This window comes from Aulonocara sp. 'chitande type north' Nkhata Bay, linkage group LG10 (genome assembly GCF_057382095.1).
Source record: "Aulonocara sp. 'chitande type north' Nkhata Bay isolate Kocher_YH1m ecotype deep benthic linkage group LG10, A_spYH_male_GT1.1, whole genome shotgun sequence".
Taxonomy (NCBI): Eukaryota; Metazoa; Chordata; class Actinopteri; order Cichliformes; family Cichlidae; genus Aulonocara; species Aulonocara sp. 'chitande type north' Nkhata Bay.
In genome coordinates, this window is record NC_141353.1 from 30,039,055 (window position 1) to 30,065,819 (window position 26,765).

A 26,765-nucleotide genomic window follows, 5' to 3' on the forward strand; every position below is an offset into this window, starting at 1 on the left:
GATTAGTATGAAAATAAAATAAATACTTAGTGTGTTTTAAACACCTCTGCTCTCTTCTAACAGAACATTAATCCTTTAAATCTGTCACTTCACCTTTCAAACCAGCAGGTGGCGCACTGGGGCAACTTTAAATAAGGAGAAACTGATTCAGAAGATGGAGAAATCGCTGATCTAGAAGTTCAAAGGTTACCTCTGCCCTCCGGAGACTCTGTCTGGCCACCTCCATCTTGATCTCCAGCTCGCTGTTGTTTGGCTCCGAAGCTTCCTGGGTCCCGTACTCCTCCAGGGCCTGAAAACAAAACAATTACAACTATTGTGGTGACGTATACAAAGGAACACATGGAACAGATGGAAACGGTCCAACAATAAAGCGATCAACATAACCAGGGACATCTGGAAACAGGTCGCTGCACGAGCTGTGCTCACTTATCTTAAACAAGCTTTCGCAATAAACCAGTGAGACGGAGCTCTTATCAATTTTATCCTTTCATGCCACAGTAAAATATGGAGAAGTTTATGATGCCGAGGTTTATTATTATCATCCAGCTGACCGGCTTCGCTGCATTAAAGGCCAAATTCCAGTTTAATGGAAAAAAGTGACACATCAGTGCATTTTGTACACTTCCTGCAAAGATTTTCCAGGGATTGTGTGAGTAAGGGGTGACAAACCACATCAGAATAACTCCAAACCCAAACACAGACATAACACGCACGTTTAGATTCAGAGACTTAAACTTCCCACAGGATTTCCTTCTCTTTGCAGAACGTCACACTCATCATGTTCAAAGGGTCATTTTGACTCCTCTGGAATTGTAAAAACTGTTAAATTAAAATCCCATGATCATCATATTTCATGAGTTTTCCTTATATGGGTTTATTCATTATATAGTGAAAGCAAAAGCAACAAAAATGACCACCACTCATACCTTTAACTGCTGAGGATATAATTTTGATAGGCATAGAAATTTATGTCAATGGCAATTTTATTTATAGACCACATTTCATTACATGCAAAATGTGCTTAAACAGAAGAGGCTCAAGGCAGTGAGAAAAAATAAAATAAAATTTAAAATAGAGATTGCAAATGGATTTTGATTAGAAGGCTGCAGTAACATGAGCCAGAGCTACCTAGACATGACTGATGGGTAAATATATTGCCTCAACTGCTGCTGTTGCAGGATGGGGGCAGGTCTAGCATTACATTTTTTCTCAATATGAAAACATGGACCAGCTAATTTTAACATATTTTTAAATCCACAGATTCTCCAAAAAAGCTACAGGATCTATTTTTAACAATAGAGGGCTCAACAAGTAATCTGTAGCTCTAAAACTAGCAGATTTTTACCTAAAAGAGAATTTAAACATCAACTTTGTGGGACCTTTTTTTTAAAGGTGTTTTATGTTTAAAACCTGAACTTGCCAATTTCTTTGCTTCGCTTTATGAATCTAACAAAACACAGAAAAGTTGTTTCTGTTGCTACGCTGGCACTGACCGGATTGTAACAGATGGACTTTCAGGACGTTTCTGTGTCGAACAGCCATCCAGTCAAATCGTCTCTTACACAACAAGAAAAGAACATGCTTATGTCATTACAATAAAGAAATCCCTATCTCCTATGTGTGTCTGATGTTTTAAATATAACATCTTATTTGACTGACTGATTGATTCGATTTGAACTAATTTGGTTACTGGATCGCTGTGAATAACGATCACACGCTTTACTCGGAGCACAAGGACCAGTGTTACCTGCTGTGTTTTCAAATATCCACACCGTGCTTTAATCATTTACATACACCATGTGTAACTTAATTCACTGCACGGTGTCTGGACTGTTACACCATGTCAGCATTATAAACCCTTTCTTAGTCGTCTCATGAACAACATGGTTATATTTGTTTCTATTTTCTTCTAATCAATAAATATAATTAAACAATTTCAGCCCTCCCCCCCCCGCTGCATTTTATGACCCATTTGCACCACATGCATACAGAACAGAATATTGACACCCTATGTACTTATTGTTTTATTGTAATATAAGGAACTAATTGTATTACAGGGAGAAGTTGTGCACTGGATATGTGCACATTGAAAATAAAGTACTTCAGTAAACACACAGACTGACATGGTTACACCATCTTTGTCCTGATGCCTGCAGAAACTGTCTGTGTTTGATGAGGTTCTCACCTTCTGAGTGTGGATGATGCTCTTGTATTCTCGGGCCACGCGGCTCGCCCATTTCCTCGCCTCCTTATCCAGAGTGTGCTCCTCTGCCGTCCCGCTCTCTTTCTGCAGTTGCACCACCTACAGCGAAGGCAAACACACCAGCGTATAACAAAGAATGTTTTTACTAATAAGTAAGTATTATCATTCAGACAGTTTTTGAAGTGTTTTATTCTTCAGTGAATTTTAAATATTTTTTAAATCCCAGTCATCACTGAAATGTAAGTTACAGCTTTTTCCCCAATGATACAGATATAGGCTTTAAACTAACTGCCCTGATTTGCTCCAGGATGGCTGGTGAGTTTCAAGACTTCTGACGAGCCAGGTTTATATTTGTTGACTTTAAGGTGTGACGGTCTTCAGTTTTTATTTTCTTCTAAACCCCGACAAAATGAGTTAAGCCATTTCCACATGACATCAGCTGTGTGTCTGAATATGGAGGGGAGAGGCTGGGTGGAGGGAGTGTGGGGGTCAGTGCACTCTGGTGAGGCCCGCTCACAATGCCTCCTTTTCACAGATGGGCTGTTCACAGGGCCCGGCCTACCTCCTGCCCCTCCCTCCCTCCCTCCCAAACTCAGCTCTATTCCTTACCGGATCCCTCCGTCTGGTGCAAGTGGTATGAAGGGTGGGTGCAGGGGTGGGTGCAGAGGCAGGGGAGGCTCTCCACCACTAATGTTTTCTTTAGGAACAGGCTGCTGCTTGTTTGACTTCCAATGAAAACAACACCAGCGTTTGCAGTTTGAACAAATTGTCTAGTGTTGTCCGGCGGGGCAGAGGAGAAAAGGAGCGGCGGAGCTGGGCGGCAGAATCGGACTCTTTTACATCCACGAACGGGAGTCGTAACACATCGCTTGGCAGACCTGCGGCGTCACCTTACAGCCTGATAGGAAAATATTTTTGGACCAAAGCCGACATTTACATTAATTTTTATAGTGGGCAAAGAATCCAATAAAAGCCAAATGTGGCTGTAAAATTATTTAAAATAGACTTAAGGCCACAAGGAGACACTGTGGGCTTCATGAGCAGGTGCACCTGAATTGCACCCATGTCTGCAATGGGACTCGTAAAGGAGTTTAGGATGTGTATTTTATATACGCATATCTACTTTTATCACCTAAAGTGCAGCTCCCAGGGCAGATTTTGACCACAGCAGAGGTTTCAGACCTGAACTGGCACTGAAAAACGATCCAGGCAGTCAAGTTGAACTGAGAAATCCATAAAGCTGAGAGCGTAACAGATGCAAAACAGTCGGAGGGAAGCAAAGAAGGAAGGAAGGAAGAATTTAGCAACTCTGGAAAGTTATCTCAGCAGCATCATTTCACCAGCCATATTGTGGCAATCATGAGGTGAACAGCAGCATTTGATTTTCTGTAAACTTCTTACCTAACTTTAAAGGCTTGTTACATGTTACATGACCTGTTGCACAGGGCTATCATGTAGAAAGGGAGGTTCACACCTGCGGGTGTTTTATAAAATAAAAATCCTGGGTCATTCCACACACACATGACCCCACATGACCCCGTTACAATCAGCTGAATATATATGTGTAATAACTTTAGTACATTTTTATGAATTATAGGCGCAGAAAGTGCATAGTGGTGGGTTGAAATGTAAAACTTTTTCAACTGCGCTTTTGAAGATTCATAATTTTATAAGTACAGGAGATATCTATGTGAAATTAACAGGGCTGGAAAAACACATTAAAGCTCTGGTAAAAAACAAACAAAAAAAAAAAAAACTGCAAACAATCAACTTTAACCCACATGGCACAATCTAAAGCCAAAATCTTGTTTCCTTTAATCAACTTTGAGTTGTTTCAAGTAGTTTCAAACAGAAATCCTGCACCAATTTAATCTCTATGATGTGGAGAAACAGAAGCAAACATCAGTGCTGCCGGATGTTTTGTGTGTTTTCTATTAATTCACCGGCAAATACAGCATTTTGAGTAAAACTCTCAAAGCTCTTAACACGTGTGCTACCAAGTGAGTGCAAATGAAACTTCTCCATATTTATACCAGGATTATCTTCTAGCTGGCATCTGTCAGATATCAGTTAGGTAGATTTTGCCTGATGCTGCCGGATGGATTTTGATGGCCTCTAAAATGACTGAAATAGACCAGGTAATCGCAGATAAAGAAGACTGCAGATACTCTGTCTCTTTTCATAACCTTATGGCTCAAGATGAATAAACAACAAGTGTTTGGACTTCTAAAACGAGGCGAAACTCTTTGATTTAAAGCACAAGACAAAACGAGAGCTTGGAAGCAAAAGTAAATGGAAAACAGTGACAGTCTTTTCCAGATTACTGTGTCTGTATCTTGTCTTATAATCACAGGTCATTTAGCAGTGAGGACAATGAGCTGAGACAATCTTTAAAGCACACGTTTATCTGTTTACACTTCCTGGAAGTGTGAAGTTCAGAGGAATAAGTGCGTGGTGTGCATTAACAATAAAAATGGAAAATGTCATTATATTGTGCAGATATTCCTCTGTGTTTAGGACAGCAACTAGTTAAGATATGCTTTTTAAAAGGTGTGTGTGTGTGTGTGTGTGTGTGTGTGTGTGTGTGTGTGTGTGTGTGTACTGAAGTGCAAATTAAAAGTAGAGGTTGTGCATTTATTTAGGAAGATAAACAGTCTGATAAAGTCGGAACAAACACGAGCTGGAAATAGTCCCACGGTGAGGAAATGAGACGACACATCTGTAAATAAAAACTAAAAATGGGAAATAATCTAAGTTCCTGTGCAGGGCGAGGAGTACAGTACAAAGTCAAGAGTTCACTGTTCTGCCTTCAGGCTCATAGTTCAGACTAACAAAGATAAAGACCAATCACGCAGGACTTATTATGTTTCCTGCTTTGACTTCTTACCCAGACTGTTCCATAATGTGTGTGCAGCACTTTTGTGATTAAAATATATTTAAATTAGTCGTTTATTTCAGTGCAGACAGATTATTGACACTCAAACAATGGAGCTACTTTGTCTGTTATTTACAAATTTTTAGAAAATTAGAAAAATTTGAACATTTTTTCCTGCTTGTGTATCAATTTAGAGGAAAAGTCATCCCCCAGCTTCTCAAGCTTCATACTCCAGTGATCATGAATGTCTAAAAACAAAAAATCTTTTCTGCATCTGGTATTGTTGAGATGTTTAACTCTGGACCAAAAAGGTGGATCTGCTCTGCCTAAAGCCGCTTTGAGCATCAAGGTCCTGAGCCGAGTCCAGTCCGGGCTTTTGTGGCCACGGCCAGCTCAGCTTTCAGGATGCCCGTGAGCTGCTTGTTCCACTCGTCTGATTTTGTATTGATTGTTGTCTAAACAAATTAAACTGTCATCTGTTGAGCTTTGTTCCACTTCTCAACAATCTCCTCTGATCTGTTTTCATTACAGCATTTTATCTGTGGTTTCCAACCTGTGCAGTTCAAACCTGAAGGATCCACATTTCACTTCACTTTTCTGTAGAAATTGATTTTCCAGTAAACTGATTAACACCTCCTGCAAACTAAATTAGTCAAACACGAACCTTATTTTATGCTACAAAATTTGTATTAAAAGCAACCCAAACACTTTGAGATTTGGATTTTAATCCATCCATCCATCCATTCACTTCCGCTTATCCTTTTCAGGGTCGCGGGGGGCACTGGAGCCTATCCCAGCTGTCATGGGGCGAGAGGCGGGGTACACCCTGGACAGGTCGCCAGTCTGTCGCAGGGCTAACACACAGAGACAGACAACCATTCACACTCACATTTACTCGCACATTCACACCTAGTGGCAATTTGGATTAACCAATTAACCCATCCCCACAAGCTGCATGTCTTTGGACGGTGGGAGGAAGCCGGAGTACCCGGAGAGAACCCACGCAAACACGGGGAGAACATGCAAACTCTACACAGAAAGACCCCGGCCTGATGGTGGAATTGAACTCAGGACCTTCTTGCTGTGCGGCAACAGTGCTAACCACCGTGCCACCGTGCTGCCCTTGGATTTTAATCGTTTCAACAATTATTCTTCAAGTTTTACTTGAACATTTTAGAGAAATCATGTTAAGTTCTAGATTTTTAAGGTTGGGGATTTTATTCCTTGCATAATAAATACGAGTTTATCTTCTCCAATAATCACTAAAAGCAATCGCATGTGATATTTTATGCATTTAATAATGAATAAAAAGAGAAAAACATCAGTATTTACCGTGTCTGAGTCGACAGGCTGGAACATCAAGTCTGGTGCTTGCTGGAACGCCATGTTCTTCTGCACAAACAGCTGCTGGTGAAACTCCTGCAGAACCTGCATGTGTTTCAAGGGAACAGACAAAAATATACATATATACTTATTTAAGGTTTATCACAAGCTTACAAATCAGCCCATGTCTAAACCTGCATAATTAACACTTAGTAAAGCCTTTAGGGTTCAGGCTTGCTCCCTATTTAGTTTTAATTTCTTGTTCTATTTAAAATTAACTTTAAAAAAAAAGACCTCCAGCTGAATGAATTGTGGCCAGTGATCCGTGTAGCTTAGGGCCACATTTATAGTTTTTTATTTTCCAGTACTCCATCAGTTTATTTCTGCTGTATTAAGTTATTTGATTTGCTTATAAAATGAACCCAAATCAGCTTTTTATTATTTTACACAAGTCAAACGAAAGAAAACGCCAATAACAATTAAGAGAATGACCATAAAGCCGTTTCTGGTTACTATCAGCTGATCTGAATGCTGATGACCACTCTGGTGTTTGTGGTCACAGCCTGACATTAAAAACGTATCACAGGCTCGAGTTCACCGCCTGCCTATTTTCACACAGACTATTTTTAACTCTCCAGCTGCTGAAAGATTAAAGAGACAGTAAACAAATTACATAACATATCACTGTAAGTAACACAGGTGAAGGTACAAACAGTTTTAATTCTAATTTCAGGTTTTTTCTAAAGCCAGCTAAAGCAGCCGGGGACTGGACCACCACCTGGACCACAAAGCTCTCTGCCCACCCGAGGGAGGACGAAGTACCTGTGTGGATATTTTAAGCTGAACTCATGGGGCACAGCTATCAGCTGTTCTGGAAAAAAAATAAACCTCCCCAGTACTGGTCCCAGGCTGGTAACTTTGGTCTTTTGAATTGTACTTAAGTTTGGCCCCTCATCAAGAACCAGTTGCCTTGGGGAGACCATACCAGGGGACAGCATAGCTTCTCCTCCTCAACTGTGATCATTCACAGAAAGGAAAGGAGCCAGTGTAGGTGGTTTGACTGGCATCTGAAATAGGAGGCCTCCAGAATGTCTCCTAGACGAGCTGGTAAGGGCAGACCAAACACACACTGGACACATTGGGACACATTATGTATCTCGTGGTATCCCAGTATTCGCTGCCTGTCTGTTGTCAGACGCATTTGTGTGACCATAAATACCACTTAAGTGGGAAAAGGAACTTCTGGACATCTCTGCTTGGACTGCTGACTCAAGTGTCAAAAAATGATTTGATAGAGGAACTTGTATCGGAAAAAAGAGGAGCAGGGTATTGATCCCTGATGATTTACCCGTCAGTCTACAGTCATACCTTTACCTATGGCTAAAATCTGACACAAATGAGCATCTTCTGAAGGATGTCTGAGCTCTGCCTTAGAAACATGATGAACAGCTGAGTTATTTGGAAAGCTACTCGTTTACACCGAAAGGCACCAGAGTGGCGGCTCACTGTTCTCCAGGAAGAGCAGGAGTAGGTGGCTGGGGAGGGGGACGTCTGGGCATCTGCTTAGATTGCTGCCCCATGACCGGACTCAGATAAGCAGGAGAAAATAGATGGAAGGAAATCAGGTTTAGTAATATCAGTTTTATATTCTTTAAATCAAAATCTCTGATGTATCATGACAAATATTTCATATTAAGGTCTTTATCTACTTTTATCTTTATCTCCACACAGTAACATTACATTATATTTTCTCATATCAGTATGAGATTACAACAACAGCTTTTTTTGGCCCCCAAACTCCAGATAAACAGGAAAAAGGAGCATTTGGACAGTCATTTGTCACAGTTTGGGTCAAATCTGGACAGAGCAGGCGGTGTATACACAACATTCTCAGTTTACTACTGAACTGAAACTAAAGAGGAGAAAGAACTGGAGTATAAAAAATGAAACATTAATGCACTGTTGGGAGCAAACTGTGATAATAGCAATCTAAGTTCAACAATTGTATTTATCTGAGAGGCATTACTTTCCTCCCATCAGACCCGTAGAATACAATTTAAACTCACTTTAAACATGCTGTTGTGCAACCCCTGCTTTAAAATACCAAGCTTAGATTCTTCTGTGAAATGTCAAACCAAACTCCAGACTAACTTTTCAGTCTAAACTGGAAAAAAAAACCTTTTAGACCCAAATGAAGTCCTTCCTGGATGAACAAGCAATTTTGGAAGTGTTCCAATCTGGCACTAAAACTCACTGCAGCACTGAGTCCGCTCTGTTAAGACTTTTTAAATTACATTTTTTAGCAGCTGACTCGGGTGACTGTGTGCTGCTTGTGTTTTTGGACTTAACACCTGCCTTGGGCCATGGACACACCATGGACCATGAGATCTTTATCTATAGGTTGGTGTGGTGGGTGGGCATCACTGGCTAAGCTCTCTGGTGGTTTACGTCCTACCTCTCTGACAGAAGTTTCTGTGTCAGCACGGATGATTTTACCTCCACCTTTACTCCCATCCCTGGGGTGGGGGGCCACAAGGCTGAATTCTTGGACCTCTACTTTTCTCTCTGTACCTGCTGCCTCTTATTATTTTTCAGAAACACGGCATTTCTTTTCCTTGTTACAAGGATGACTGTCAAGTTTATTTCCCAGTAAAGCACATTGCTGTGTTCCCTGTTCAGCCTCACCTTGACCTCCTTATTGACATTGAGATGGACCATCATTACATATTTGGGTGATGATACCCAGTGGTAAAATACTGTCAAAATTAAGACGCTTCTCTTTAAATGCAATCTTAAAACAGTAACGCTTGCTCTTATAATAATCTCCTCCCACTGCTGCAATATGCTTCTTATTGGAATAAGCCAGGTCTCCTTTGCTGACCTACAGACGCTCGATTTGTAACAGGTACAAGTAAAGAAGAGCACATCACGCCAACTTTGGCTTCCCTTTACTAGCTTAAGGTTAATTTAAAAATACACTTACATTATTTTTAATAGTTATGCCCCATTAAAATGGGGAAAAACTATTAAAAATGAGATGTTGACTGTGACCTTACCTCTCTCTTTAAGCAGTCCTTTATTGTTAACGTCTACATCTCTTATGTATCTTTTACTCTCTGGCCTGTGTTTGTCTTTCATGTTTGGTTTTATTGTGTGGCCCTGTTGTTTTAAAGTGCTTTATAAATAAAAATTGGATCCTATGGTATATTTAGACCACAGAACTCAAAACAAACAATAAAACATTCATGAGAGTTTCGTCCAGTCAAATCAGAACGTCACTTTACGCAGAGCACACATAAGATCTGTTTCTGTGTTGACACAGGAAGCACATGGGCTGTAATGTGAGCGCTGCCGAAAACCGCTGCACCCACCGCTTCCCTCACTCTTCCCTCTGATTTGTTCAGATTCAGGCCTGAGCAGCAACAAGATGCCCCTCTGAAGGTGACCTGAGAGGCCAACGGGAGCAGCGTGTAACCAAGGAGCGGCAACGTAACTCAACCCATTTAAATTAATTAGCAGTTGGTGAGGCGCTCGACTTCAGCTCTTCTAAGGTTCGCAAAGCAAGTTACTGAATTTTTAGAGCCCTCCAAAAGTGATCAAAAGAAGGACTGATCCACATTTACAATAACAGACCTAATGACTACAGCACTGCACTGGGATCAACAATAGGACTGCATGAACATAAAAAACTGGGCCATCAGAGAAAGGTCAAAAACATAGATGGTATCTGAGAGATGGACTCAAAGTGAGCTTTTGCCCTCTGCCACGTTACATTTCTGTAGCCAGAAGTTACCAAATTCGGATGAGAGGGTGGATTGCTATCATGCATATATATGTATATATATGTACTGCTAAGTGGCAGATTAAAAACTATAGAAGTATAGACTTCTTGGATGGTCTGTGTTAGGGTTAAACATCAATCAAACCAGTCACAACACAGTCAACTCCAGTCTCTACATGGATGGCTTATGGAATAAAGTCATCCCTCCCAGAGTTCTTAGAAAAGGAGAAACTATCCATAAAGACCAAACTACTTTATATACTAGGCTGTAAACATGCTTATAAGTGTATGGGGACTGACTCATTTACTTTGAGACTGACTCCAACAACCTTGTGACATGACTGGTGAGCTTCTCAGTGTGTCAACAGTAGGCATAACCAGTGCCAGTGTTTATTTTACTCCTACATCATAAGTGTCATTATTGCAAAGCTGTATCAAACACAGCTTGTTCAAGCATAACTATGCATATTTTTGAAAAAACTGTTTTGGTTTTGCCAAAATTACGTTTGTGTCCAAAGTAAATTTTGAATTTTAGGACCAGATGCAGTAAACACCTTACAGCATAAACTGACTGACAAAAATATTTTTACACAGAAAGCCAAGTGGTTTAACAAAACCCAGTCTATTATACACAAAAAAGTGCTGCACATGTTCCAGCTTTATTCCTGGAAAATGTGGTGGACACAGTTTATAATATAGTCTGACTCATCTTTCATTTAATATCAGTCTGTAGTCCTTAGCGGTAACTTTAAACCTTACTCTAATGACATACAACCAGAGCGGCCAGGCCTTTCAAACAACAGCTGAAGTTACAGAAAAACAAAACAAACATGCAGCTGCACACATGAAGATACGTTGATATCTTTGGTACAAGCATTTATTTCAGGATAAAATTAAAAATGTATTTATTTACAGTGTGATTTTCTGGTCTTACTGACCCACTACAAGCCACAGTCACCCTTTTTTCTGACACAGCGCTTTATCTTAACTAACGCTGGGTTGTGGGAAGGCTGGAGTCTATCCCAGCCGTCACAGGGTGAGATGCGGGGTTACACCCTGGACAGGCTGACAGTCCAGTACAGTCCAGTCGAGTTTTTGCAAACCACTTGGAGTCTACCTAAAAAACGCATGCTTAGCTGTTACATCTGACTCACTCTCACATTCACACCTACAACCACAGTGTTACGGTTAATCACAGCACCACCATGCTCTCTTACTCCACATTCAGCTTTAAGGTTAAGCAGGTTAATTAACTACAAACGGGTCTCTGTACCTGACTATTTGGTACAGACATGGGTGTGAGGTGGTGGATGTCCTGCAGGCTTTAAGACTCACCCCATTTGAGCTGTTGAGGATCTGGTTGAAGATGTTGTGGACAGCCTGGTAGGCTTCTAGCTCTGTCTGACACAGTGACACCAGGTAATCCTTTACCTGCTCGTAGATCCTCCCATCTAAAATCTGTATACAGTGATAGAAAGGTGTGTTTAGATTTACACCACGTCTCCTTTCACCCACCAATTCAGATGTATATATGCTCACCTTGATGCAGTCAATGAGGTCTGTGTTGTAGTAGCGCTGCTGGTGCGCATTCGCGGCTGCAAGCATGAGAAGGTAGTCGTTTCTGGCGTGCGTGGCTTTGGAGTTGCACTCGCTCCGCTTTGCTTTCAGCTAGAAGAGGAAGAAACGTTTAAACAGCTCATACAACAAAAACACCACTAAACGTTGGGCTCGTGGACTCAAGATCTTATACCTTTACGCTGGCCCTCTGAAGACTGGATCTGGACTGGAAGAGACTCAGCTTTGACCTGCAGAGAAGATACAAAATCATTTCTCTTTGGTTTTTAACATGAGCATCAATGTTTTGCCTTTTCCAGTTTAACCAAGTAATCAAATTTAGGCTGACAACATAAAAAAGGAGCCTCAGTTGGATGTGCAATTACAATAAGTACAAGAATGTACCAAAAGGTGTCAATACCTCACATGGAGGAGAGGTCAAGTTCAGGGACAGTTATTTAAGGTGAGCCCAACAACTGCCCATGTAGAAACATCTATCAATCAAACAGGCCACGCCCCTAAATCCAATAGCCAGGTACTCACAAAACAAATAAATAATTAAAACAAAATAAAACTCATTCTCTGTGCTGTTAGGAAAAGGAAAAATACCCACAGAGGCAAAAACTGCGAATGGCACTTTACATTAGTTAGCCATCAAGTGTGTAGATAAGCTGAGGTTGCAGTAAAGTAATTAATGAAACAGAAGAGTGTTGATAAACTACGAAACGAGCCTGACTCTAGAAGGAGATTATACTCTGTGGTCATGGATGAGAGGCCTTTCGTTTTATAATTTTATCAAATCTGCTTCATGTCTGCTTGAGAGACACAGGAGCAGCTCATGAACTATAGCGTTGTATCTTATTTGTCTCATTATGACAAATTAAAACCTACATTAGAAGGAAGTAAAAATCGAAAGACAGCAGAACAATCAAAACAATGGAATCTGTGTAATGACCATTAACACTACTACAGTGACACATTTAATACCCACGTTACTCTGCTGGAAGCGGATTGTTTACAAAATTAACATATGTGCATTTTGAACATGATATTTCCTTTTAATTTTAATGCTTGTTTAATGTTTGATGGTAATTACCTTTGTCCACCTATAGTAAATCAAAAATTAAAATCCATGCTCTTGTTTAATCAGGTAACTCAGTCAGATGACTTTTATCTAATGCAGTTTGAGCCTCAATATTTATTTCCAAATAATTATTGGAATTTTAACCTCATGGCACACCTGCAGTAATGTCGAAAACTACAAGAGATTCCCTTCCACAGTGTGACCACGAACAAAGATATCACTATAGTCATTTCACATTGCTTCTTTTTTTCCTCTGATTTATAGTTTGAACCCAACTTTAGACATATTGTAAACAAGAAACACATCATTATCACCTGTTTAACTCCTGGAGAATAACACGATATATATACAAATAACCAGGTCTCTCATTTGATTTTTATGCATGCGCAGGGTGGATGAAACGACGGCAGGAAGAAGAGTAAATAATCGTTTCCACTGCTGAATGTTTAAACCAAGCTGCTATCATAATGCCTTTAAGATAATAAGAGATCCACTTTGATAAAAAAAATAAATCTGAGCAAAGGCTGGAACTGATTACAGACCTGCTGCTTCCAATTTAAACCCTGACGATGTGCAATAACAGCTGCATGAGTGTAAACAATTGTGAGCAGAGCAGTTTGTGTGAAATTATTAAACTTTAGTCTTCTCTTCTTACTGGAGTGTTTCATTCTGCAGATTTTCAAAAGGCAAACCTCAGAGGAGTCATCTGAGAATGTGTGCGTGTGTGGACACGACAGACCAGAAAAACACAGCATTTATAGTATTATTTGTAAGTGGTGGCCCAGCTATCAATCCTCTCCGACAGCCTGGTAATAAACTTTCCTGATGAGCAGAAAAATGTCTGCTATGTGGTGAGTCAAAGTGCCAGCTGTTCATGTCGTGCCAGGCCAAAGTGCCTCCATCGAGTCATGCAAAGAGCCTGAGAGCTGCTTGTTTGATAAAACTAAAAAATGTTGTTTTTTTAGAATTTTCTTCTCTCGACTAAAATTGATTTTCGTTGGAACTTTTGATCCACTCAGAGCAAAATAATGTGCTCAGATCTGAATTTAAGAGCTGATTTGTGACATCTGATTTGGAAACTATTTCTGTTAACTTAAACCTCGGAAATTTCTCTTGTTTTCAGTGAAATAGGAGAGATTATGTCGAAGTTTTGCAAGTTTTTAATACGAAGGAGTTTTCAGTGACAGAAGGAAGGCAAATCAATTAATTTACAGAAGAACCCCAGTACATACAAGTTATAATTGTTTGCTGTGCTTTTCAGCAAAACTGGAGTTTGTTCTAATTAACTGATCTGCAAACAGGCGTCAACAACATCACCGTCATATTATTAATCAGTTTATTTCCAGTCCAGCATGGCAGTCTGCTTTTTCTGACTCCCTTTGAGTGACTTCAAGACACTTTTCAATTTAGTCACGGAGAAATAATTGTAAAAATACACAAGAGGTTTTTATTTCTGATCTGACTGAGAAACTGAGAAACTCCACACATATTGGCTCACAGGTTGTGAAAAAAAGCGGATAGCCCATGACGATACCTCTTTCTGACTCTTAGGATCACTGTAATTTACCAAATGCACTTTATTTCATTCAGTGTGATCTAAAATTAGACACTGAGTCCATAAACTTGTCAGGAAAGTGCTTACAGAGGTCACAGACCAAAGGGACATTTTCCCGTAGCCATGTGTGGATCAAACGTTACAGTTAGAAGTGCTGCCAATGAGAGAGAGAGGTGAAAGTTTTTCAAAATAAATGACAGAAAGTCATGAATCTGTCTGATTTTTGGTACAGAAAAGAAGATAGATACCATTTTACCATTACTACCCTGAGCTACTGAGGACATTTTCCACAAACAAATACTTATCATTAAACTGTAGGGTTTTTACTTTAGAATAGTCTAACAAAGAGAGTAGAGTAATTTGGATCATACTTTGCGTCCAGCTCTGCCTTCTCTCGGACTGCCTGCGCCATCGTCTCGGCCTCCTGGTACTTCTTCCTGCTCTTGGTCAGCTCCTTCACCGACTCCTGCAGCTCAGCTTGGACCACAGTCAGCTGCTCAATACACTGATGACATCAAATTGGAGACATCGAGAACAAAAAACAAAACAAATAAGGGCTTTTACATCTACATGCAACCACTGAGAAATATGCAAATACCCTTCAGGCATATCTATACAACACATGGAGTGAGTAATGACATCATGGCACACGCTACATACAGGAGCTTTGATGGAAACTCCCAAAAAGGTGAGGCCCAACAAGAGCAGCACTGTAGGCTGCAGGCATTGGAACGTGGCCATTAGAAACCAGAACGTGGCACAGAGGCGTCAGACATTACGATGAGGAAAAAAACTCCAGACGTGCAGAGCTAACTGCAGAGCTGATAGCAACTCTAAATGATAATAGGAGACAGTATTGTGAACTCTGCCCTTCAAAGGCTGACTGTTTATTACACCGTTTACAAGAACCTGCACTTTCCACTGGGTAGTAACACTGACCTGAAGACGAGGAAGATGTGACTATGTCTACTCTGCAACGTCATCGTTGTGATGGATTTTTACCAGAAAGTGACGCTGCGTTCCAGGAGCACCATAACGGCAAGCCTGTCTGAAGTTATGAAGTTTCTTTTTTAGTGACTCGCCTGCTCAGATGTTTGCTCCCTCCTGTGAGCACTCTTTTCTCATTAACCTTCATTTTGTATGTCTTGAACAGTCCTCCTTTCAGTACATACACCCTCTCGTCTCAAAAACTGCCTGACTTTCAAAATAAACTTTAACTAGGAATACATAAAGTTATGTGAAAATACAAAGTTTTGTGTATCAGAGCACAACAAAAATTAAGAAAATCATCTGGTCCTTACCAAGTCCTAATAAATTAGGTAATTACAAGCTCAGATGAATAATAACACATGACATATTCCACTGTCATTTATTTAAAAAGATCTAAACACACCCTTACCTCCTCTGTGCGAATTAAGAGGGTAAGTAGTAGCCAGGTGCTACTTAATCAACTGTGATCACCTCAATTAAAGCAGAAGTTTTTGCAAGTTTTCAGGTCTGAAGCTTTCAGGTGTGTAATAACACAAAGCCCCAAACTTACCAGGAGTCAGTGTTCCAGCAAAATCACCACAAGGTCAGACTATCAGCACAAACACCTCAAACCAACTGTCAGCACAGCAGTTAAGGGGTCATGATCTGGGCTTGTTTTGCAGCCACAGGAACTGGGCACTTTCCAGAACTCCTCCGTATAACAAAGTACTCTAGATTTAGAGCTGTTCAATAGCTGAAGCTTGGCTGAATTTAAATCATGCAGCAGGACAATGATTATGAGCACAGAAGTAAATCTACAATCGAATGGCTTAATAAGAAATTAATCATAATGTTGGAATGGCCCATCAAAGTCCAGACCTCAACTTGACTGAAAAACTGTGGTGGGAGCTTAATAGAGCTGCACATAAATGAATGCCTGCAAATCCCAACTTTTCAAGCAGAGAGGGTTAAAATTCCCCTATAATGTGAGAGACTGAATAATTCAGAAAACAATTACTTCAAGTTATAGATCCACCTTTAGCAGCTACCGAATCACGCAGTGTACTTAGTTTTTCTACACACTTCATAAGCATGTTGACTTAGTGTTTACACAACGACACAGTTCAATATGATTATTTTATATTATGTTTTCTTTCAGTTTGGGCTGGACTGACATGGTCACCATATGGGCAAACCCATGTGTGTCTTAAACCACATCTGTGTGGTCCTGTGTGTAGCCACAGGTTCAGCCACTGGTAACTGATAATTACCGATGCCTGCTCCTTATCAGAAACTTTCACATAATGCAAACAGTCTGACAGATTCTGTTGAAGTCGGCCATGGTTCTCTCAGAAGTGGAATTTAGCTTGTAGCACCACAACCTAATGTTGGCGTCAGCCAACTTCTCCAGACACTTGGGCTGAGGGCTGTTGAAGCCAAACGTTAGGAAGCTTTAGGTGTTATGTTGTCCTTTGATTTGCCCATAAAAGAAAGGGATTCATTTTCCATCTTATCAACCTTACTGATGTTAAACAGGGCCTTTCATGTGTCACAATTAAATAACCCCCACCATGCAGAAAGTACATAAACAAACTGGGGTTAACATCATATTTTTAAACTATTTTTCAGGATAATTAGTACTATATAGCAATTTAACAACTTTATCACAACATTTTTTTCCCATTTTGTGCTGCAATCATAACTGATGCACACTATCTGGGGATGACAGCACTACACGAAATGGAAAAAAGGGCAGATAAAAATGACATCAGGGAAAACTGCAGTCGAGCAGTCTGTGATTTCATCATTGTTTTACAGAAACAGGCAAGTATGAAAAGCAGAACTTTATCATTAGTGTGTGGGCATGTCACACCATTTGTGTGTTGTGTGTTAAAAATAATAAAAGCCACTTTGTTCCTGTTGGTGTGCATGAAATAGGAAGCCAGCCGACTTGACTTCAGCTTCCACTGTTACAATTTTCAGGTGGTTGTTTGAGGACAGAAGGCGTCTTCGGATTTAGTTCACGAGAGCCATTAACATCTGGTTAAACAGCATCATTTAGTGTCTGAAGGTCTAAACAGTAACCAATGTGAGCATCATGCTTCTAAAACCATCAACTTCCCTTTTTCACTTTGGGGAAACAAGATAAACACCCTGCATTGCATCAGTACAGCAGTGCACGTCAATGTAAGGACAGAAGTGAGACCTGCAATACCTTCCTAAGCTGCTGCTCCTTCTGCAGTCGTGCTGTCTTGGCTGCGTCGGCCACCTGGACTTTGTAGTTGTCGCAGGTGCTTATTCTGGACTGCGTTGCCTGGACCATACCCTCCAAATAGGCCCTCCAAACACAATACATGTTCCTAAAAACAAACAAAGATTGATGCAGTGAGACATTTTTCGCCATAACGAATGGTAAGTGAGTAACTAAACAGCTAGAGATGCACTATTAAACAAAATAGGATATGGTCTGACGTCCCATCGGGCTATTGCGTGAACTCAAATGTATGACGACCCTGCAAACAAGCAAACAATCCAAAATTCTCCCTGATTTGAACCAACAATGATAAATGTGTGAGTAAATACGGGCAACAACCTGTATACAGGAAGGATGGAAAGTCTAGGCTTCATTATTTACTAACATAATTATTTAAGACTAGATGTTTAGTCTGTTTGTGATTAATGAGAAATGCATGTTATAAATTCCCACAGGCCAAAATGACGTCCATGCCCGATATAATCAGCTCACTGTTATGTGACATTTGACAAGCTGGATTTCAGTGTTTCAGACGCCCAGCTGTTTTAACCACCACCCAAATACATTTTTTCTTTCTTTTTTTTTTCAATCACCCGAGATAACATCGTCATTGACTTATTGTCGAACAATACCCTTGCTTTTACTTTGAAAGTTCAGCCGCTGCTATCAAGCTGTTGGAATGCTGGTTAGGTCACTGCTGTGGTGGTCCTCCGTCAAATAAAGGAGGAACAACTTTAACTACAACCTGAAGCAGGTGGAGAGCTCGTGATATATCTGATACCCTGAGCTCAGAGCAGAATAAACTACTGCAAAAATGAAACATATTTAGTGTTTTTTCTGTATCTTCTCTCAGAGTTATGAAGTAGAGTAAAGACAGTTTAGCAATCTAAACCAAAGGGATGGAAATAGGTGTCACGATCCTGGGTCTTATGACCCAGTGTTTTGAGTTTTAGTTCATTTTGATGTTTTAGTTTATGTAAGCCCTTCAGGTTCCTAAGTTCATTTGTTATCATGCTTAAGTGTTTCTAGTTCTTATTATTTCCCCCTCGTGTTTCCAACTATGGTAAATCTCCCCTGCTTTTCATGTGTTTCATGTCTGTGTCTTACATTGTGAAGTTTGGGTTGTCATGTCTACGTCTCATTATGTTTCCTGTTTTATTGTGAAGAGGTCTGGTGTTTCTGTGTTCATCGTGTTCAGTTTTACTCTTCCCCTGTGGCGTTGTTATGTTCATGTTGATCTACTGTGCCTTTCTGTTCCATGTTTCAGATCCCTATGTTCTGTCTCCCCCAGTCTGTTAAGTCCACATGTCTTGAGTTCCGTCAGTGTGTTTCCTGTTTTACTTTCACAGTCTGTTCTATGTTAATGTTTCTAGTTTTGCTTCCCTTGCCTCGTCCTGCTCAATTACTCTCAGCTGTGCTCTCCTCCTGTGGCTCATTCCCCCTCGTTATCCCTCAGTGTATTTAAGCCCCATGTTTCTCTTTGTCAGTGTTGCGTCCTCCATCATAGCTGTGTGATTTTTCCCTGTGGTTCTTTGTGCTTTAGTTTTCCCAGTTTAGTTTATTTTGTATTGTTTTTCGTGTCCCACTTCACGCCAGCAATAAAGCTGTGTTTTTTGAGTTTACCTTTTGTCTCTGTGAGTTTGCGTTTGGGTCCTCTCCTGCCTGCCACACAGCCGAACTGTGACAATAGGAGTCTGAGGCTGGCTCTTAAAGCTGGATCAAGTATCAGTGACAATGGTCAGATCTATTTAATTCAACTCTATGCTGTTCTTTGTTTTATGTGCTGAGTAAAGGATGGAGGAAGCACAGCATGGCAACCTGCAGGTATTTCCTACCTGCTCCAACAAATTTTATTTCTCTTTTTTAAATTTTAATTGCAAACTGTGGTCGAAGTGAGCTGACACGACGTAAAAGATCTGGTGACAACAATGCTTTGGTTCGCCTTCTCTCCCTAGTTTACTTTCACTGTCATTGTGTTCGGCCAGGTAGAAGTTATCTCTAGACTATATTCTAGACAACGTCATAAAAGGGAAAAAAAATGTCCTATTCTGATTGCACAGAGTTAGTGTTTCCACTGATGACTTGAGATCAAAGGGTTAATGTCAGAGGTAGAATCCAGGAAGACCTTGGCGTGTTGTAACACTTGTTGTAATGCTTTTATTGCGCTTACTGTATGACAACATGTTGTCACCTCAGTTAATGCTATTTCCTTTCAGCTGTGTCTGTCAGCTTCACACCCAACGCATGAATGTGAGAAAGTTCAGGAAAGGGAGAAACCGTGTGACCGTAAATGACAGCAGTGTGCAGCAGCCTGATGACTCTCTCTCTCTCTCTGTTTATTAATTTTATATAGTTGGATGTATTGTTCAGTCATATCTTATTTTACCAAGTTAGGAAAGCCATTTTACGTTGCATTACATGTAAAGGAGTGATTCACAACTTAGCACTAGTTTTAGATCAAATACCCAAAGCGAGGCGCTGGTATCGTTGCAGAAAGGGAAAAAGTTGTACTTGTGCATGTCTATAATAATAATAATGAGACCAGAAAAGATTAAATTCAAGAGAAATTATTGTCATAGTATGAGATGAACGTGCCATGTTTTATCTTTTCTTGATGTGATTGAGAGTGCACAAAATTTTAACAAGGACCCCTCACCACAGCTTAACCCCCCCAACCCCACACACACAAAAACAACAACAATAAACAAAATCAATAAACAATAAACAGTCCAAAGCAGCATCTGTGTGTTTTGGAGAAGGAATTTACCTGTGGTCTGACGGTTCTTCTGTCTCTGGCCATTCTCTCTTTAAATACTGATTTGCCAGCTTCTGCAGGGCCTGCAAAAGAGGAAGTGAAAAACAAAAGCAGCGGTGACCTTTCACCTTTGACACCACTCCACATTTCACACGTCTCTTCTTCACAGAAGATGCACTCAGAGGACTGTGACCCTCCCTGACCTTGTCCTATAAACCAGCGGGTGGGCAGAGCACGAAGAGACAAACTCTACTCTACCCTTCAGGCACAGATAGAGTAAACTCAGTAAAAACAGCTGTGATAAAAGTAAGCCATATGAAACTGTCCACATTCACTATAAAGTATGTTCTCTATGGAATGACTTCACAGTGCATGGACTCGTTCACCTGTCAGCCAGAGCCTTGTTTGGATGCTGGCTCACTTGCTGGTTTTTATGCTGACGTGGGCTCTTTTTTTTTTAGCAGAAAAATGTAATTTATTTAGACCACATTCAGCCCTGGAGATATATTAGGTTCCTCCACCTCAGCCAATGGTGAGGTTAACCTTTGAAGGGCCAAAATAGCAGGACAGGGTGAGAGCAGGAGAAGACTGAGTATGTTTGGTATGTCAGAGAGGTGCGCTAACCTGAATAAACTGACGAAAAGCAAACATGAATATCTTTAGTAGGGCTGCCACAAACGATTATTTTGATAGTCGACTAGTCACCGATTATTTTTGCGATTAGTCGACTAATCAGATCATCATCCATTAGACGTAAAACTACAGCTTATTGCACCAGCAGCATCTGCTCTTATATAACTATCATTAGCTTACAGCTTTAAGTGTTTAAGGTCTGTGCTAACTAAAAATAAAGACAAGATGATAGTTTATTGAATTTTAATGAAATTTGCAGATTGTTTCGGTGAAGATTAATAAACTCCTTGCTATCTAAAATATAACAGGACACTGGAGTATATTCTGGAGCATCTCACACTTCTGATAATCAGCTGTCTGCTTGACGTTTATTCAGCTGTGTAAAAACTATAACTTTAATCTCAGACAAACTGATTTACTCAGGAACAAATAAAATACTAAAAAAAAAAAAGCCAAACAATAACATTTTAAGTTATCTAAGTGACTCATATATATTTAACCTGAGTAGCGAAAGACGGCGGTGGGTTTGAAAACGATTTGCGGGGAGTCCGGTGTTCTCACGGCGCTAGTGAGCCTAGCCCCCGGCTCGCTAACGAGCTAGTGGGTAACAGATGTCTCCGAAAACGTCGGAGCGCTTTTGAAAATATGTGGTGTCCTGATAAACTGAGCAGATATTTGAGGTTTACACAGCTACATTCTCGCCTGAAAATATGTTAAACGTTTATTTTGTGACCCAGAAAGAATAATAAGAGTAACATTAAAACTAACTAGCTGCCGCCATTGTTGGAAACTGCGCCGGGCCGCGCTATGAATTCTGGGACACAGCTGCTTCTTCTTCTTCTTCTTCTTCTTCTTCTTCTTCTTCTTCGGGGTTTAACGGTAGCTGACATCCTTGTACATGCAATGCTGCCATCTTCTGTTTCAGTCCGTTATTACACTCTTAAATCCTGCCACTTATTCCTGCGTCTTTTGTGATCGTACAAAGTTTCAAACGACGCGTCGACTATTAAATCAGTCGTCGACGATTTTGATAGTCGACGTAATCGTGACTAGTCGACAAATCGTGGCAGCCCTAATCTTTAGCAGCAGACATATAATGTTGGAGCGACAGTATTCGTATTAAAAATAATCAACGCTTTAAATAAAAAGGCTGGAGTATTAGTATTAGTTATTTATCCTACAAACATATCTGTGTGATGAGAATCTGCAGGCGAGTAGCAGCCTGAGCTACACTGAAAACTGGCATTTAAGTGAAATATGAAGGAAATTCAGCATATCCAGGTCACCTTATCTGGCTTCCCTTAACCTAACATCATGAATCAGGCTAAGTGGTCACATGTAGGTGGCTATCAACTGAATAACTCAATGCAATGTTTCCCAATTTGGCTACAAGCGAGTTAAGATGGAAAAGGCGCTTTTGGCAGCAGAAACATGGATATGTCTACTGGGCTTATATTTATTTTATTGTATTCTTTTAAACAAACAAAGATAAAACTGTAATTTTAGAAAAATATTTGGCAGTATAACACATAATACAGGCTGAAAGCAGCACAGCTGCTGCAGACAAAGCAGCAGTATGACTTAGAGGGAAAGCGTATTATTAAAAATGTTGTCTAAATGTGTGTAAGCCTTAATCAGTAAGGCTGGAAAAGTGTTTGACTGTGTAAGTTAGCAGTCTTATCACAGCTCTGTCATTAAAGGCAATGGATAATCTGATGTATAATTACAATTTTTATTTTGTTAAATTAATGTTTACACGACTGTAAGATCATTTCAATCTTCCAGCTCGGTAGCATTTAACAGTCTGACACAGAGTAAAGAATAGAAAACAACATTAAAACACAGGCTTAGACTGCTTCCAAATTTAATTTAAGAGCTATGAGGCTTATAGAATAAAACTGTTTTCAAACTGCAGCCAAGAGGAGTATGAGAGGAATAAAAGAAGAAGAATAATTCATGTTTCATGCTGATGCTCATCAGGGAAAGAACCTCTCACTATCTGCACACAGTGGTCTGAGAGATCTTCCTGGATTGGATCGATATTTTCCAGAGATTTTATTGGTCAGTAGTAGGTGGTTTTGTACCTGCTGACCTCTAATCCTGAACACAACCTGTTCCACAGCAGGTTAGGTCTGCAACAGAGCTTATCATGGCGATCTAACATGGAAAAAAGTGAGCTGCTTTCTGAAAACTGAGGGTTACACCTGAAGCTACCTTCACTAAGCCCCAATTCTTGCCTTGTACTCCAAGGCTTCGGTTTTGTCCCATGTAGGTAAACACTTGTGTGGAGAGCAGAAAAGGGAACACATTTCCCAAATTACAACCTGGGAAACAAATCTAATCTCACCCTGGACACAAATGAAAACCCAAATCTTGTCTGTTGTCTCCAGATAACAGCCTCAGGTAGCCTGTTAGTGGTGTGCTTGAAGCATTTGCTACTGTTTTCAAATGGTATGTGCAGACATTTATCTCATACAGCAATATATGAATCCCACAAAAGTAAAATAAATACCTAAAATTTATTTGTATTAATTTCATGCCAGAATCAAACTCATTATATTCAATATAGTGATGCATGTGAGAACACCAGGAGAAAAAAAAAGCAGCAAAACTTCATTTATAGATCAGTTATAATAGTAATAACAGATTGGCTTCACTTCATTTAAACATCTTATTTTGTGAGGATTACCGGGCTTAAACTGGGGAACAATACCACCAGAACAGAATTTAGAGTGGATAGATCTGGGTGCAGACAAACTGACTTTCCACTTCATGTCAACATTTTCTTTTTATTTAACTCGTGCCTATCAAGAATGTGAGCCCGTCTATCCTCTCTCTGTCCACTGTGAAAAGACAGGCCCTGTCATGCGCTCCTGAGGCAGGCTAGGCCAGGACTCTGAACCCACTGGTCTTGGTGATCTTGGTGCCAAAGCTTCAAAGGCACTACAGACCAGGCCATTGTGAGCTGCAGATAGAGAGATTCGCCTACTGAGCTAGCATCGCAGACACGCCTGAATGGTGTGATGGGAAAAAGGACAGGGGAGGAGGAGGAGGGATGTGAGGATGGCAGAGGAAGAGCCACACAGAGGGGGACATTTAAATCACACCGTGTGGTCTGAATAGCAATCGGCTAATGGCTATAGCAGCTTGCAGGTGTAAGGGACCAAGAAAAAGGCGCATAAAGAAAAGAGATTTGGTAGAAAAAACTGGAAAGAGGGGGGTGTTACCAAAAGGAACAAGAAATCCAGAGACACTCTGACCCACTTTGATTCAACCATTGGCAGCGGGTCTCTAACTGATCACATAACTGAGAGGCAGCCCAACCCAGGCACACAGAACACCTTTGAACCTAATGCAGCACTCAATGAAGACATTTACTTCATTTCAGGCCTGCAACGAAAGATTAATGAGTCTGCCAAATTTACAATACATATACGAGACGATATTATTAAGTGTGTTTAGTCAACTTATTTTTCTTCTGTTTAAGGCTCATTTTTGACATGTAAAGAAGCAAAAGAGCCAACATAGAAACTTCATATGATGTTTAAACAGGTCACAAAACGTTGGACTTTTGATTACGGATGTTTTGTGCTGTGGTATTTTCTGGTATCAGTTAATCTAGGGATCATTTTCCCCATTAATTGGTTAATCCTTTAGCCTGTAAAACATCTGAAAATTTGAAAAACAGCTTATCAGATCATCTCAGAGCTCAAGGAAACGATTTCTACTTATCAAATACTCAAATAAAGGAAAATATGATGGCGTCAGTTGTCTTATTTGCCAAGTTTTGGCTGATAAATAACATAAAACTGAGAAAAATCAGATCATGCATATAGTTAGTGAAGAACAACTGATTATCATTTTGGAAACACGGACGCCATAATTTACTCCCCTACAAACAGACTGGGTTTGATTACTGTTCTCCTGTTTATGGCTCAAAGTAACATTTCATTAAGCGTCTGATCCTTTAAATCTTTGAATACAGCAAAAAATAAATGCCCGATTCCCACGCAGACATTAATCCAACCTCTTTTTTCTGTCTGATCAAACACTTAAAGCCCAAGACATTTAGCTTACTGCCATAATATTTACAAATATCAGACAAAAAAAACCCCTGAACTTTGCACACCTGAGAATCTGGAACAACTAAGTTTTTAAAAACCCAGGTGATTCATTATTAATCAAAATACTTTCTCACAGTTATCTTATAAAAGACCACCTGATGTGCTCTCATCTGACAAAGATCTGTCAAGGTCTCGTGTTTATTAAACATGCGAGGATAAAATGTTTGAAACGTTGTGGCATGCATATCCAATAAAACACACATGCACCGGGTTACTGAAGCTCATCTGCAGCCTGAGCTCAACTCTCAGCTGGATACTCACACGTTTCTATTTGAATGTCCTCTCTGCATTTGTGTCAACAGGGATTTTTATTTAAAAGCTTTACTTCCTCTTAGTCTACCTACAGATCAGCTGATAAGTACCTTTAAATATTAATATCACATGCACATAATTTTAACAGCCTATGAGGCTATAAGCCCAAATTCATTTTGTGATGTTATAGATGAATTTATAATTGGAGACACATTAATCTATTGTTGTTCAGTGGTTTTGAAGTTTGCTATTTTCTTGGTATAGGAAAATGTATTTTATGTGAGGTGACGTTTCCTCTTTTACAATCTGTAAAGAACAATATATTTGAATGTGTGTGTGTTTTGTCCACATGACGGGTATTGAAGCTGTCTAATTCAGTGTGGCCCATACACACCTAGTACATTTAAACCTGGTTTATTAAGTCAGGCTTATTTAACAGCTTATTTCAAATACTCGTCTCTCTCAAAGAAGTTTAAATAAATATTTCTCTTAGTTCACCACAAAAATATTCACCTTCACACTACCCCGGTCCTGTTGTCATGCCTCTTACAATCAAGTTCCTCCACAAAAGTCCCTTTTTACTTCTGCATTGTTAAAAAATTGTGTGAAGCCAATCGAGCAACTATTATGTACCCACACTGGAAGTTTTGACAGCATCAATGGAGGAAATTGGTCCATAGACCTGCATTAACAATAGGGCTGCCACGATTAGTCGACTAGTCACGATTATGTCGACTATTAAAATCGTCGACGACTAATTTAATAGTCGACGCATCGTTTGAAGCTTTGTAAGATCACAAAGGACGCAGGAATGAGTAGTAGGATTTAAGGGTGTAATAACGGACTGAAACAGAAGATGGCAGCACTGCATGTACAAGGATGCCAGCTGCCGTTAAACCCCGAAGAAGAAGAAGCTGTGTCCCAGAATTCATAGCGCAGCTGTCAACAATGGCGGCAGCTAGTTAGTTTTAACTTTACTCTTATTATTCTTTCTGGGTCACAAAATAAACGTTTAACATATTTTCAGGCGAGAATGTAGCTGTGTAAACCTCAAATATCTGCTCAGTTTATCAAGACACCACATATTTTCAAAAGCTCTCTGACGTTTTCGGAGACGTCTGTTACCCACTAGCTCGTTAGCTAGGTGGGGGCAAGGCTAACTAGAGCCCTGAGAACACCGGACTCCCGGCAAATCGTTTTCAAACCCACCACTGTCTTTCGCTACTCAGGTTAAACATGATATATAAGTCACTTAGATAACTTAAAATGTTATTGTTTGGCTTTCTTTAGTATTTTATTTGTTCCTGAGTAAATCGGTTTGGCTAAGATTAAAGTTATAGTTTTTGCACAGCTAAATAAACTTCAAGCAGCCAGCTGATCATCAGAAGTTTGAGACGCTGGAT

General features: G+C 40.1%; 1 protein-coding gene across 1 annotated transcript in view; it reads right to left on the bottom strand.

The window, feature by feature from the left end:
- Nucleotides 1–26,765, bottom strand: part of LOC147321158 (F-BAR and double SH3 domains protein 2-like) — a 45,588-nt gene that overhangs the window by 7,470 nt on the left and 11,353 nt on the right. Inside the window, exons 4-12 of the mRNA XM_086309457.1 lie at nucleotides 20,366–20,436; nucleotides 17,560–17,704; nucleotides 14,747–14,880; nucleotides 11,933–11,987; nucleotides 11,722–11,850; nucleotides 11,518–11,640; nucleotides 6,411–6,506; nucleotides 2,186–2,302; nucleotides 191–289 (exon numbers count right to left, since the gene is read on the bottom strand). Coding sequence (XP_086165583.1) covers nucleotides 191–289; nucleotides 2,186–2,302; nucleotides 6,411–6,506; nucleotides 11,518–11,640; nucleotides 11,722–11,850; nucleotides 11,933–11,987; nucleotides 14,747–14,880; nucleotides 17,560–17,704; nucleotides 20,366–20,436 — 969 coding nt within the window. The remainder of the gene's footprint in view (nucleotides 1–190; nucleotides 290–2,185; nucleotides 2,303–6,410; nucleotides 6,507–11,517; nucleotides 11,641–11,721; nucleotides 11,851–11,932; nucleotides 11,988–14,746; nucleotides 14,881–17,559; nucleotides 17,705–20,365; nucleotides 20,437–26,765) is intronic.